This window comes from Stegostoma tigrinum, chromosome 15 (genome assembly GCF_030684315.1).
Source record: "Stegostoma tigrinum isolate sSteTig4 chromosome 15, sSteTig4.hap1, whole genome shotgun sequence".
NCBI lineage: Eukaryota > Metazoa > Chordata > Chondrichthyes > Orectolobiformes > Stegostomatidae > Stegostoma > Stegostoma tigrinum.
This window is the reverse complement of record NC_081368.1, coordinates 13,479,111-13,495,386: the sequence shown is the minus strand read 5'-3', so window position 1 is coordinate 13,495,386 and position 16,276 is coordinate 13,479,111. Positions and strand designations below refer to the sequence as shown.

General features: G+C 42.3%; 1 protein-coding gene across 1 annotated transcript in view; it reads left to right on the top strand.

Moving 5' to 3' along the window:
• The window catches only part of npas2 (neuronal PAS domain protein 2), a 219,486-nt gene that overhangs the window by 171,065 nt on the left and 32,145 nt on the right, over positions 1–16,276 (top strand). Inside the window, exons 10-13 of the mRNA XM_059651271.1 lie at positions 156–274; positions 7,118–7,200; positions 11,285–11,391; positions 13,952–14,099. Coding sequence (XP_059507254.1) covers positions 156–274; positions 7,118–7,200; positions 11,285–11,391; positions 13,952–14,099 — 457 coding nt within the window. The remainder of the gene's footprint in view (positions 1–155; positions 275–7,117; positions 7,201–11,284; positions 11,392–13,951; positions 14,100–16,276) is intronic.

Below are 16,276 nucleotides of genomic sequence, written 5' to 3'. Positions count from 1 at the left end.
AGTGCCAGACAAAATCCAGCCTATTTTACCGGATGGATAGGTTTCAAATTCAACTTTTACTGTATTTTGCACAATATTTCACAAACAATGGTCTAACTGTGTATTTGAGGCAGAATTGTTTCTAATGTTCTAAAAGGATATTATTGTCATTCCAGTGCCTATGACTTCTTGCAATGGCTTTGAATCAGCCATATCAAGGTCATTTCGATCTGCAGCAAAAGAGCAAGTCTGCCTTGTGGCTACAGTGCGTCTTGTCATACCACAATTTTTAAAGGTAAGTACAAGGAAAATGTTGCTTTTTAGATATCCCATAAAACCCTGGATTATGAACTGAATGAAAGAAGCAGCCTGCTAATGCAATACTGTAACTTTAATTCGAGTGCAATGTTATTTCGGACTGTATAAGGACTCCACTCCGAACAAGACTGGTTCATTTATTTCTATAATACCTGCTTGGATCTTTATGTGAAACATTCCACAATAGAAAAGTATTTCCCAAATCCTTTAGAAACCAAGAAACAAACAAAGAAACCGACAGCACAGGAACAGGCCCTTCGGCCCTCCAAGCCTGTGCCGATCAAGATCCTCTGTCTAACCTGTCATCTATTTTGCTCCCTGCCCATCCATGTACCTGTCCAAATATATCTTAAAAGACGCTAACGTGTCTGCGTCTGCCATCTCCGCTGGCAACACGTTCCAGGTGCCCACCACCCTCTGTGTAAAGAACTTTCCACGCATATGTCCCTTAAACTTTCCGCCTCTCACTTTGAACTCATGACCCCTAGTAATTGAGTCCCCCACTCTGGGGAAAAAGCTTTTTGCTATCCACCCTGTCTATACCCCTCATGATTTTGTAGACCCCAATCAGGTCCCCTCTCAATCTCTGTCTTTCTAATGAAAATAATCCTAATCTATTCAACCTCCCTTCATAGCTAGCACCCTCCATACCAGGCAACATCCTGGTGAACCTCCTCTGCACCCTCTCCAAAGCATCTACATCCTTTTGGTAATGTGGCGACCAGAACTGTACATAGTACTCCAAATGTGGCCGAACCAAAGTCCTATACAACTGCAACATGACCTGCCAACTCTTGTACTCGATACCCCACCCAATGAAGGAAAGCATGCCATATGCCTTCTTGACCACGCTATTGACCTGCGTTGTCACCTTCAGGGAACCATGGACCTGAACACCCAGATCTCTCTGTTCATCAATTTTCCCTAGGACTTTTCCATTTATTGTATAGTTCACCCTTGAATTTGATCTTCCAAAATGCATTACCTCGCATTTGCCCGGATTGAACTCCATCTACCATTTATCTGCCCAACTCTCCAGTCTATCTATATTCTGCTGTAATTTCTGACAGTCCCCTTCACTATCAGCTACTCCACCAATCTTAGTGTCATCAGCAAACTTGCTGATCAGACCACCTACACCTTCCTCCAGATTATTTACATATATCACAAACAACAGTGGTCCCAGCACAGATCCCTGTGGAACACTACTGGTTACAGGTCTCCAATTTGAGAGACCCCCTTCTACTACTGCCCTCTGTCTCCTGTTGCCCAGCCAGTTTTTTATCCATCTAGCTAGCATACCCTGGACCCCATGTGACTTCACTTTCTCCATCAGCCTGCTATGGGGAACCTTATCAAATGCCTTACTGAAGTCCACGTATATGACATCTACAGCCTTTCCCTCATCAATCAACTTTGTCATGTCCTCAAAGAATTCTATTAAGTTGGTAAGACATGACCTTCCCTGTACAAAACCATGTTGCCTATCGCTGATAAGCCCATTTTCTTCCAAATGGGAATAGATCCTATCCCTCAGTATCTTCTCCAGTGGCTTCCCTACCACTGAGATCAGTCTCACCGGTCGATAATTACCTGGATAATCCTTGCTGCCCTTCTTAAACAAGGGGACAACATTAGCAAGTCTCCAGTCTTCTGGGACCTCACCCGTGTCTAAGGACACTGCAAAGATATCTGTTAGGGCCCCGGCTATTTCCTCTCTCGCTTCCCTCAGTAACCTGGGATAGATCCCATCCCGACCTGGGGACTTGTCCACCCTAATGTCTTTTAGGATACCCAACACTTCCTCCTTCCTTATGTCAACTTGACCTCGACTAAGCAAACATCTATCCCTAACCTCAACATCCATCATGTCCCTCTCCTTGGTGAATACTGATGCAAAGTACTCGTTAAGAATGTCACCCATTTTCTCTGACTCAGCGCATAACTTTTCTTCTTTGTCCTTAAGTGGGCCAATCCTTTCTCGAGTTGCCCTCTTGCTCTTTATATATGAATAAAAGGCTTTGGGATCTTCCTTAACCATGTTTGCCAGCAATATCTCATGTCCTCTCTTAGCCCTCTTAATCCCTTTTTTCAGATTCGCTCTACATTCCCGATATTCTTGCAAAACTTCGTCTGTCTTCAGTTGCCTAGACCTCATGTATGCTTCCTTTTTTCTCTTGGCTAGTCTCAAAATTTCACCTGTCATCCATGGCTCCCTAATCTTGCCTTTTCTATTCCTCATTTTCACAGGAACATGTCTCTCCTGCACGCTAATCAGCCTCTCCTTAAAAGCCTCCCACATATCAAATGTGGATTTACCTTCAAACAGTTTCTCCCAATTTACATTCCTCAGATCCTGCCGAATCTTGGTATAGTCGGCCTTCCCCCAGTTTAGTACTCTTCCTTTGGGACCGCTCCTATCCTTGTCCATGAGTATTGTAAAACTTACAGAATTGTGGTCGCTATTTCCAAAGTAGTCCCCTACTGTAACCTCAACCACCTGGCCGGGTTCATTCCCCAGCACCAGGTCCAGTATGACCCTTTCCCGAGTTGGACTACATACATACTGCTCTAGAAAACCCTCCTGGATACACCTTACAAATTCTGCTCCGTCTTGACCCCTAACACTGAATGAATCCCAGTCAATGTTGGGAAAATTAAAATCTCCCATCACCACCACCCTGTTTCTCCTACACCTTTCCATTATCTGTTTACATATTTGTACCTCTATCTCACGCACGCTGTTGGGAGGCCTGTAGTACAGCCTCAGCATTGTTACTGCATCCTTCCTATTTCTGAGTTCTACCCTAATTGCCTCACTGCTTGAGTCCTCCACGGGGCCCTCCTTCAGTGCAGCTGTGATATCGTCTTTGACCATTACTGCAACTCCTCCACCCCTTTTCCCTCCCTCTCTATCCCGCCTGAAGCATCGATATCCTGGGACAACTAGTTGCCAGTCATGCCCTTCCCTCAACCAAGTCTCAGTAATAGCAATAACATCATACCTCTAGGTACCGATTCAAGCCCTAAGCTCATCTGCCTTATCTAGTACACTTCTCGCATTAAAACAAATGCACCTCAGACCACCTGTCCCTTTGAGTCCATCATCTGCTCCCCGACTACTATTCCCTTTAGTCACACTGACTCCATTAACTAGTTCCCTACAGGCTTTCGTTTCTACCTCTTTTCTGTCCAATATTTGGTTCCTATCCCCCTGCCACATTAGTTTAAACCTTCCCCCGCATAGGCTCTTGTTGATGCTACAAGGTCTCCTGTGCAGCAGTTTACAAGATCAGGAGTTGGTCATTTCCATGATTAAGTCACGTAAAGTTTTGTTTGTTGATTGCCAGTTGTGTCCCAAAGGGAATTCATAGAACATCCAGTTGGCCTGTGCTACACCAAGCTACTTGTGCTACAACAACCTACTTCCAGGCAACATCCAGCTGGTCAGTGGCTTTAGTCTAGAAAAGCACTGATGCACATCAGACTCCGAGCTTATACCTCACTGACTGCACCTGTAACATGTACACAAGGTACAGCCACCCCAGCAACATGAAAAATGCTCTTTCCACTTGTTAAATTCAAAAGAACTCTCCAAGTATAAATGTGCACATTTGTAGGAAGCTTTAGACCTCACAATATTAGTGAGTTCAAACATGTCCTGCATTTAATAATTATCTCAAATTAGAATTTGGAACATAGAACAGTACAGTCCCTTCAGCCCACAATGTTGTGCCGACCTATTATCCTACTAAGATCGAACTACCCTGCATAACTTACATTTTACTATCCTCCATGTGCCCATCCAAGAATTGCTTAAATGTGTCTAATGTATGAGATAGGAAAGGGTTGTGGATGAGTTGCAGAAGCGTGCGTGTATACACACACACACACACACACACACACACACACACACACACACACACACACACACACACACACACACACACACACACACAATCCATTTGTTTCCTTCGGTTGAGAAACTATTCCTCAATTCACCTCTATCCCTTCAATTAATTACTTGAAATCAATGTCCCTTTTTGACCTCTCTGCATTTAACCCATTTAGAGTATATCCTTGCAAACCAAAGAAAAGCAAAACTGTGATTCTCACACGTTTTATTCCACTTTCATTTCAAACGTATGCATTTGAAACGGTTTAAATATGAAAGTAGTTACATTTGCCTACCTTTGCTACAGAAAATGTTGACCTGGCTACATAGGAGGGTCTTCATTGCACATTGTCCATCCGCTGCTGAAAACTTCATTTGCAATTTTGTGATCTATGACCTTGATGATTCCAAAACATTCCAGGCTGGTGTCCCACATTCTGCTCTTTATAAACTTAATGACACCCAAAACTCTGCTGCCTATATTGAGGCTCACATCGAGTCCCACTCAGCCATCACCTGCTGGGTTGAGTGGCCAAGCAAAGTCTTCATTTTAAAATTCCTAGCTTTGTTTTCATGTGCTTCCCAAGGTTTCACCTTTGTAATGCCCCTAACGTCACTCGGCAATATCTTAGTGCTGTTATTGCTAGACTATTAATCCAGAAATCCAGAATAAAATAAACTAGAATTTCAACTCCGATGACCATAAAACCATTGTCAATTTTTGGGAGAAACTCATTTGATTCAGTCATGTCCTTTTGGGAAGGAAATCTGCCCTCCTTCCCTGGTCTGGCCGACATGTGACTCCAGACCGCAGCAATGTGGTTGATTATTAACTGTCCTCTGGGCAATAAATGCTGGCCTAGCAGGAATGCCAACTTCTTGCTAATGATTAAAAAACATCCTCTGAGATGTCTGTCCTCATGCTATAGTCAAGAAATCAAGGCAACGCCTCTACTTCCTCAGGAGGCTAAGGAAATTCAGCATGTCCATAAAGACTCTTATAAATTTTTATAGTTGCACCACAGTGTGATATGAAAACTGCTTTTCCAAGACCAAAAGAAACAGCAGAGTTTTGAACATAGCTCTGTCCATCAACAAACAAGCCTTCCACCCATTTTTCAAGGACCACAACTTCCTCTCCAAGTGATTGAAAATGCCCTTGACCGTGTCTCTCGCATTTCCCGCACTTACCCCTCACACCCCCTACCTGCAATAACAACCAAAACAGAATCCCACTCGTCCTCACGTACCACCCGACCAACCTCCAAATCCAACACATCATCCACCGACACTTCTGCCATCTGCAATCCGAACCCACCACCAAAGACATTTTTCCCTCCCCACCCTTATCTGCTTTCCAGAAAGACCACTCTCTCCGGGACTCCCTTGTACGCTCCACATTCCGCTCCAGCCCCATCACACCGGGCATGTTTCCCTGCAACCTCAGGAAGTGCTACACCTGTCCCTATACCTCCCCCCTCACCCCCATCCCAGACCCTAAGAAGACCTTCCACATCAAACAGATGTTCACCTGCACATCTGCTAATCTGGTATACTGCATCCGCTGTTCCCGTTGTGGCCTCCTCTACATCGGGGAAACCAGGCGGAGGCTTGGGGACCACTTTGCAGAACATCTACGCTCAGTTCGCAACAGACGACTACACCTCCCAGTTGCGAACCATTTCAACTCCCCCTCCCACTCCTTGGATGACATGTCCATCCTGGGCCTCCTGCAGTGCCAGAACGAAGTCACTGGAGAGCTGCAGGAACAGCATCTCATACTTCACTTGGGAACCCTGCAACCCAAGGGTATTAATGTGGACTTCACAAGCTTCAAAACTTCCCATCCCCTGATCTCATCGCAAAACCAGCCCAGCTCATCCCCACCTCCCTCCTCCCACCTCAAGCCCCACCCCCATCTCCTACACACTAACTTCATCTCGCCTCCTTGACCTGTGCGTCCTCTCTGGACTGACCTATCCCCTCCCTAAATCCCCACCTACAGTCACCTTTACTGTCTCCAACTCCGCCTCTTTGACCTGTCTGTCTCCTTTCCACCTATCTTCTCCTTTATCCACCTTCTATCCGCCTCCCCCTCTGTCTCTATTTATTTCAGAATCCCCTTCCCCTCCCCCATTTCTGAAGAAGGATCTCAAACCAAAACTTCAGCTTTCCTGTCCTCTGATGCTGCTTAGCCCGCTGCGTTCATCCAGCTCTACCCCATCTTATCTCTTCCATGACTTTAGTCATACTTCCCATTGCATTAGGAAAGCAACCAACATACTTAAAGATACCTCTCACCCCGGCCATACTCTCCTCTCCCTTCTTCAATCGGGCAGAAGATATAACAGTTTGTATACACATACAGATTCAAGAACAGCTTCTTCCTTGCTGTTATTCGACTTTTGAATGGGCCTGTTTAATGTTAATGTTGATCTCTCTCTGCACCTTCTCTGCAGCTGTCACACTGTATTCTGCACTCTTGTTCTGCTACCATATGAACTTTAAATATACCATGTACCTGTAAAGCACATAAGACAATACTTTTCACTGTACCGCGGTACACATGACAGAAATAATTCAAATCAAATCAAACCAAATCTTGAGCCTCCCTAATTTTAATCATTCTACTATTGCAGTTACTGAGTTATTACTTCCTGAGACCCTAAGTTCTACAATAATCTCCCTACACCTCTCTGCATTGCTCACCTCTTTGCTCACTCCGCTTAAAGTGTACCTCTTTGATCATGTTGTTGGTCATCTGGCCTCTTATCTCATGAGGTGATTGGGGCCATATTTTTGTATAACACTCTTGTGAAGTGCCTTGTATCATCTTGGCATGTTAAAGGCATTATTTGAGTCATTGTTGATGATAACTGTAGCCTGCAATGATCACTTCTGTTGATGGATTGTTTCTCAATGCAGGAACTGTGCAATGTTGAGGAATCATGTGAAGAATTTACATCCCGGCATAGTTTAGAGTGGAAGTTCCTATTCCTGGACCACAGGTAATTTACTTCCAAAGTTCTGCTGCCTGTATCCAGTTTTCAAAAGCCTTCTGTTCCTAAATCTCTGCCATCTGAGTCTACTCCCAATGTTTTCTGCCTATTTTCATGCCCAGATTTAGTAGGTATTGTGTAGGTTACACATTTAAATAAGTGAGATGAATGAATGTCTATGTATGAACAGGATGGAATATACAAGGCGCTGAGATATTCAGACCCACTGCAGATAAATAAGTTTCTTGTTGTGCTGGAGGAGGGGAAAGTCAAAACAGAACAGAGTATTGCTGGAATATTATAGGGTTACAGGAGGCTACAGAGATAGCAGAGTGTTTAAGAGTGTGGTCTGAGCTGTTGGTATGGGAGGATGTGAAAGGGGAAGATGTGAAGGTACAGTTAAGGATGTTACAATGAAGGCAATGCTTAGCAGGGAACTAATACAGGATAACAAGCTCAGAGGATGATGGATAAATGGCATTTTGATGTGAAGTGACACTGATGCCCTGACTCTGATGTCATGGGGACACCTAGGAGTTTGGTTCATTCTGGAAGAATATATTATTCATGCAAACTTTCTCGTAAGCAGCAAAGCTTGAGTCACATCTATCTGTTCTCTTTATCTTTCCTATATCGTGATGTCAGGGGCAGGAGGGCCATACCTCCTAGACCGTGTACACTCTTGTTATGAGATGTTCAGTAGGTAAAGATAGCAATATTTTATTCCTCATAACTCTTTTAGCTCTGTAGTGGATGTTCTCGCACTGTTAACTGATCCTGTTTGAGTTGAAAGTTAGACAAGAGGCCAAAGTCTGAACCATTTGTGTAGTTCCATCAAGTTACCTATTCACTAGTGAGGCCTACATCTTCCTCCTGAGTTCTCCTCCTGACAGATGAGTGTATGTTGTTTGATTGAAAATCAAATTACGACAAGCCTATGCTCTTGGAGGAATGCTATGACAATATTCAGGTTATCAAGCTCCACAGTGATCATGGCTGCCTTGTGTGTGACATTGACCAGTTACAAGTTACCTGTCAATACCATGGCATGGAACTGATGTTCCACTTAAAGAATTGGCATCTTCTTTCTTTCTATTCTTTACCTGGGATGAAGGAATTCCATCCATTGATGAGAAGGGATTCCAAACTCCAAGAACCCAAAGGTGGACCATAGCAGGTCAAGTTGAGATGACACTGACTGGATATTTGGGCATGAAAGGTCCTCCCACTATTGGAGGCAGCCATTCTCCATGGACTTGGAACTATCTCTCGTAATTTCCTATCTGCTGTGTTGTGTTAATGCTCTGCAGTAAAAGGTGTCAAGGAGTGTGGAGACAGAACAGGAGTGTGGCATTGAGATACAGCTCAGCCATGATCACGTTGAATGGCAAAATGGGCTCAATGACCTATGCCTAACCCTATTTTCTATCTTTTTATGTAAAGTGCAGTTAAGGGTGCAATCCCGGGGAAAGCATACAAAGATCTTTGACTACACAAGTGTAAAAGACCCATGCGTGATCACCATGGAAAAGCTCTCTGCTCCAGATATTCTGTCAGGGTGTACTCCCATAGATTTCACCTCCCCGAGGCATCCACAGATCATGGAGCTATTTGACCATAGTAGGGCATTTGGTTTCTATCCTGCATGCTGCATGTTTCCAAAACTCCTTTGAGTTTCTCTGAAGCTTTAGCATGCAAGCATCTCAGAGTCGCCATGAGGAAGTGCTGTTGAGGACTTACTGATGGAGAGGCTGTGAACTAGCTGGAGCAGTATTACACATGTGGTCCCCTTGCTTGCATTGTTGCTAACCAGTGATGTAGGTTGAAAATAAGAGACAAACAGAAAAGCTTGGCTGAGCATCACCAACATCTTGAAGAGTTAGGGAAATCATATCTTTTACTCTAGCTATAGAAACAGAGCATGTTTGAAAGGAGCTGAATCATTGCGCTAAAAGATCACATGGAGCTGAAGTTCTGCCTGCAGGGCCCCACTCTTACCATCTTCTATAGTTATGTTCAGTAAAGCCTGTTGCTGTGCACTCATAACACAATGACACAACCGAGCCTGAGTGGTTCAGTTGGTCTTGCTCATGCCTCTGAGTCAGAAGGCCATGATTCAGGACCCACTCCAGGATTTGTTGCTATAGCATGCACAGAGTAACATTCATGGGAATCAAACCCAATCAGTAACTCCCTAATAATTGAATGGCTTAATAATAAAATATGTAGTTGTCGTAAGAAACATTCTTCATGTCTGCTCACAAGTTCAGAGCAAACATCTAGGTCCCAGTTAAACAATAATTATTCATACACTGTACCTAATGTTAAGGCTACAGAGCAGAATGTTCTGTGCAGTATAGGTTGCAATGATCTAGCAAAGTACATCAGCATGACTACCAACACTCTGTCTACATCAAAGAGTCTCAGCTGCATAGTCATTAAACTCTACCTGCACAGCCGTACACCAGGTTAGCTGTGCAAGTGAGGTCAGAATCTCAAGACTTCTAGATTCACATTCCAACTCCTATCATCTCAAAACCATTCTAACACTAAGATTGACCAAAATAAGAAAAACACAGAAGTAAACCCAACAAGATAATAGTGGAGAGGCATTGAAGAAGGATGGTATGGTCAACATGCCAAAGGCCAGAGTTAGATCAAGGAAAACCTGTTTACCTTTATCACAAGCACATCAGTTTGAGAGGTAGGATGTGAAGCTGTTTGAATATTCCAGAATTTTTCCCTGCTAACCTTAGAGATCAGTGTATCTAATTCCTTAACAATTTGGAATATTTAAACATTTCATAATCAGGAAGCAACTATACCTAAATTACCCTCAGGAAACGGAAGTGGTGAGCTGGTATTCCCAAGAAGAGGTATACCATATAATTGAAGCTGTCAGCTTGATTGCCCACCAGATCTCCTGTTATTCTTTACTTTCTAATGTTCTAAAGTGGATAAGATAATTGCTGACTTGGCACATTTCACACGACTGTAATACAGTTCAGCAGATCAAAGGGGTAAATTTTGAGAATGAATCTGTTTAAGCACCCAAGTGTTAGAAAAGGGGGCATGTAAGGAGTTTGATACGTTCCTAATACCTCCACAGGCAATAACGTTTGGCAATCATTATTTAGCAGGCATAGTTGTTTGTAAGTCATAAATCCTCAACAATCTTCTTTATCTTCATGACACAATGTACGCAGAGGCTGTAAAAATGGCACAAGACATAAACAATGCAGTAGATCCTCGGTTTTGAACTAACTGTACACAGAATATATCAGTCACATCACACAACGGAATTAGGAGAACAAGCAGTTCACCATACAAGATTCAAGCTTCGATATAATTAACCCGACAAAGTCAACCTGTCAGAAAGTAATAAAGGATTCTGAAGAATGAAAATGTCACACAGTTGGAAAGGACAGCTCTGTGATGATTTTCATTGACCTGTGCTTCAGTGTAGGAATGGTCCATTTTAACAGAAGAATTAAGTTGAGGAAAGACATTATTTTCCCTTGTTTAACCTGTAAGGGAGCACTTTCCACAATGTCAAGTACCCTAAAGTGTTTACACTCTGAATTAAGAAATATTTCAGCAATGAAAATGGCAAAAGGGATTAACCCATTATCAGAAACTATGATGGTCGAAGTTACATCCACAAAATTATTAAAATTTGTACAAAGAATTTGTAGAAAATCAGGTTATGTTAGATTAATTATTTAAAGGCAAATGCTGAACTCAACAGCATATTCAAGACTCTTGACTGAAATCAGATAAACGAATCTCGGTTAAAATGCTGGTGGTTTCCATATGCTTGAGAGCTAGGTGACATAGTCGAAGGTTCAGACTGAAAAAGGATGTGAGAACATTAGAATGAGTTATTTTGCCCAGAAGGTGCTGACTAATCAAAGAAGCACAGGAGGCAGATATTGTGGAAATAATTAACCATATGGATATTTGAGCGAGGTGGCCATTGAGAGGTATTTGTTTCTCTGTGCCTCCACTGTTCCATGTGCTGTGAATGAAGATTTCAATGGTTGACAGTCTGTTACTCCTCCAAAACTAATGTTACCTTGTTCCTCTTTATCAGGGCCTCTCCTATTATAGGTTACTTACCATTCGAAGTGCTAGGAACTTCTGGCTATGATTACTACCACGTTGATGATCTGGAGCTTCTAGCAAGATGCCATGAACACTGTAGGTGACTGGTGCTATATAATAGTGATGGAATAGGGACTTGTTATAGGGACAGTGTCAGCAGTAAGGTATATGCACTGATAAACATGTTAATAGATCAGTGCACAGCGGCCTACTGACATTCTGTCCCTCACTTGGGACTACACTACAATGAAATATGAATGACACTGCACAGTATTCGTTCAAATGCACATTTAGGAATAAAAACAAAAATTACTGGAGAAACTCAGCAAGTCTGGCAGCGTCTGTGAAGAGAAAGCAAGTTGGGTGACTCTTCGTTGTCATCGGGTTTTGTTGAGGATTCATTAGGCTTGAAACATTAATTCTGTTATCCCTCTCCATTGGTACTCTCAAGCCTGCTGAGTTTCTTCAGCAAGCTTTTCTAGTTCCAGATCTCCAGCATCTGCAGTTCTTTGTTTTATCATTTTTTGGAATGTTTGATTTATCTATTTGTTTAATTATGGGGTGAATGAAGTGGGAAATGATAATAGCTCTATGATTAGCTATTGCATCAATATAATCTGATCATTTTGGATTCTGTAATAGATGTTTTACAGCCAGGCTGCCTGAGTTCACCAATCCATCCCTCACACCCCTCAGTTCTGCCTTAGTTTACTTTCAATTTTTCTTTACTACTTCGTCCTGTTTGATTTATCTTTGTAAGCCTGGCAACTGGGAAAGAACGAGAAGTGATCTTATTGAAATATATATCATGGGTTGGTGACTGACAGAGTAAATGCAGAAAGATTGTTTCCCCTTGTGGGAGAGCCTGAGACCATAGAATAATAGAATCCCTACACTGTGGAAGTATGTCATTCAGCCCATCGAATCCGCACTGACCTCTCCAAAGAGCATCCTACGCAGGCACACTTCCCTACCCTATCCCTATAACCTTGCATTTCCCATGGTTACTTCACGCAGCCTGCACACCTTGAACACTTGGGCAATTTTGCATCACCAATCCACTTAACTTGCACATCTTTGAACTGCGAGGGCATAATCTCAGAAGAGGAGTCAGTTATTTAAGACCGAAATAAGGAATGATTTTGTTTCCTCTCTTGGAGAGTAGTCAATTTGTGAAATTGTTTCCACCAGAAGGCTGTTGAAGCTGGGTCATTAATGAATTTTTGAGGCTAAGACAGATTTTTAATCAGGGAGGAAATCAAGGGTTATGGGGAAAAGACAGGAAAGTGGAATTGAGGATAATCAGATCAGCCATGATCTCATTGAATGGCTGTGCAGACTCAAAGGACTGAATGGCCTACCTCTGGTCCAATGCCTTATGGTTTTGTGGTTTATTGTCCCTGTTACCTTTAGTATGTGGCTAAACCAAGAATTGAGATGACCGAGGAGATCTTGACTCAACAAGTCAATGGGCTGATATACAATTCTCTTGTTTAAAGTCAATGAAAATTTTAAAAAATCAGCCTGCTGTTACCTAGTTTGTGTCACCACACATAAAGTCAAGATCTATCCCATTGACATGGATTAATGAGAATGCAGATTAAATCTTGAAGGCGAGGTATCCTGAGGTCTGCAGCTCAATGCTAAATGAATGAAAAATTGTTGGCAAGGTTCCATTAGAGGCAATCTCTTTGACCTTTCCAATGTTCCCATACTTACAACACTGAGACAAACTACTCTTCATTTACATGGCCTCCAAAGATCCATGCTTTTTAGCTACATTGTTCTGAATGACATGAAAAGCAATGCAGCTTCTAACATAAATTGCCACAGAAGAATTTACTGCAAGCAAGACTGTTGCTGCTTAGGAGGTGTCCTTGAATATTAAAAACTTTAATTCCAGATCATACTGATGGAATATTATTTCCACCTGCATCTTATAAGAATCTTTTTGAAAAATGTGTTCGAGAAGTGAAATTCAGTTTCTCATAGACGAAGGTCAGGATCATAAAACTCTGTCTGACTCAATACCTCGCTTTTAGCCACAGAGGAAAGCTAGCATGTGAATGATGAAGTTTGTTGTTGGTGCCAATTGGGTTGAAGGACATACCTACTCCGACATGAGCCATTTTCAGAAATAGAACACTGGACATCGGCTGTGTTCTTTTCCCCAGAAGGAGAGATACAGAGAGAGAGAGAGAGAGAGAGAGAGAGAGAGAGAGAGGGAGAGAGAGAGAGGAGTCAACTATAAGTACCAGGACTCCCTTTTTACAGCTTGGATTCAGATTGTGAGCTGTACGTGCAGATCCTGGGTTAGTTAGGATGGTGGAGTGTGGAGTTCATCGGCACAAGAAATAGGTGAGATGAATAATATGGCTTCATGGGGATGTATGAAATCACTATGAGGAAGAAAAGAACAGAAGGGTATGGGCATAAGGTTAGATGAGGAGATTGGGAAAAGGCTTTTGTGAAGCCTAAACACCAGAACATATCTGTTTATGTGAACGTTTTGTTACTCTGCGCAGTGAAAATCAGGTGCACAGATAACTTAAAACACAAACAGCACCATCCACAAGATGTGTTTGTAAAAGGGAAGTTGTAATTTGAAATCAATGTGTAATGTGTTGCCACTTACTCCTATGGTCATTCTGTGCAGTGATGCAGTTTGGGAAAGGCAAGTCTTGTTACTATCGCTTTTTGACCAAAGGACAGCGATGGATTTGGCTCCAGACTCATTACTACATCACCTATCACCAGTGGAATTCCAAGCCGGAGTTTATTGTCTGCACGCACACAGTGGTGAGGTAGGTTCCCTTTAGAAACATGCTGTTGTATGAGAGCTGAAATGCAGAGATGATTGTCCATTTTGAGGAGGGATATTCTCTAAACAAAAATAACCAAATCTCAATGTGGTCTCCAGTGAGCGCTTCAGTGGTTACTCATAGTGTTAACAACATGTAGCTACAGTAGTAATGTGTACGCATTCCTGATTAAACCTGATTCTCACAACAGAACATCATGCATCTCTGACAAAATGTAACTAGCCATTAAATAATGTGTACTAAGCCTCTTTACCACTGATCAAAATTGAGCCTATTTTCTGCCTGAGACTATCACAGGAAGAGACTAATACTCAAATGAAGAATTGGTTAAAGTAAACCTACCTAAAACTAAGCCATAGAGTCAGAGAGTTGTGCAGCACAGAAACAGGCCCTTCAGTCTAACTTGTCTATCCAACCAGATATTCTAAATTAATCTATTCCCATTTGCCAGCATTTGGCCCATATTCCTCTAAACCCTTCCTATCCATGTACCAACCCAGGTACCTTTTAAATGTCGTGCCTAGACATTATCTGACATCATGGAACATGGAGCAGAGAAATTGAGGCTGTAAATTGTGCAGCTTAGATAATCATTCCTTTTCAATGCCACTGCTTAAGAATAAGAATAGCAGGCTCAAGAACATCATCAGCTCATATAAAAATTGCAACAGCTTTCACATTTTTTTAACTCTATCTAAACCTTGCAACATAAAAAGGATTCTCTCAAAGCAGAGTTTTGATTCAGACCTTGAAGTGAATAACATTTAGCAAAACGCTAACTGCATTTTTTTCTTCTTTAAAATCATTGTATTTTCACTAGTGGAATGATTATTTTCAAATGAATTTTAGGTGAAGGAAGAATGTTAAAGACTCAGATGAAGTGCATGCTGATTGAACATGAAAGCTGGATCTGGAGCAGAGGCAGAGGAAAATTGAGTAGTTGCTATTGTTTCAGTTATTTTAAAGGAATTCATTGACCAACCACTGCTGCTGTGCTAACCACTGAGCCACCGTGCTGCCCACAGGGGCACTTAAGGGACTTTTAGATTAGCACATGAATATGTAAGGAATGGAGGGATGTGGAGTGGAGCAGGCAGAAGGAATTGGTTTAATTTCACATCACGTTTGGCACAACATTGAGGGCAACCCAAGTTCCACGGATACAGCCTTTATTAAAATTGTGCACATATCTACTTAGTTCTGCTCATAATTGTCGTGGATTCACCAGCTTTGCCTCTTTCTAACCTGAAGTGTGCGATGTATGGTTGGTCAATGAATTCCTTTAAAATAACTTGCAACATAAAAAGGACTGCAGCTTGCCTGCAGGGGTTCAGGGGTTGGGGACGGGTCTGGGTGGGATGCTCCAAGGGGCAGTGTGGACTTGTTGGGCCAAAGGCCTGTTTCCACACTGTGGGGAATCTAATCTAATCTATCGTATCTGCCTCCACCTCCACACCTGACAGCGCATTGGAGACTCCTGCCACTCTCTGTGGAAAAAACTTGCCCCTCACGTCTCTGAACTTTCTACCACTCAGCTTAAATGCATGCCCCCTAGTATTAGACATTTCAATACTTGGGGAAAAAAAATTCTGTTGGTCAAATCCAGCTTTGCATCTCGTACTTATATAGAATTTTATCAAGAGTGGATTTGAAATTTTATCTGAGGAAATTCAAAACTTTAATGGACATCAGTAACTGAGATTGATCTCATGTACCCACGGTGTCTTTGATTCAGCTTTAGGTTTGCAATCCAAACATCTCCTCATGCGTTTAGTACACAAATCTCACACTTCTACAAAACCCACTGAGGGGAATCTGCTACATAAATATGTTTTAAGAACACAAATTGCAGTTGTGAATGTAGGGCTTTTGCACTAAAAACTTGCTGATAAATTGAGAGAATTGACATGTAATCGAAAGCCTCATGGTCTAAAGTTCCTATATCTAATTTAATGGTATCTGAGGTGTTGTGGATACATGAGTAAGTATGGTGGCCAACTTACACCAGCATTAGCAAATTGCATAAAGTAACAATTAGACTATTTCTCTGGTGACATATGAAAGATGAATGCCAGCTATTGGCCGGACAGTTCCCTGCTTTTCCTCCAGTCATGCCATGGATTCTTTTCGACACAACAGACCAGGCCGCATATGTGCCG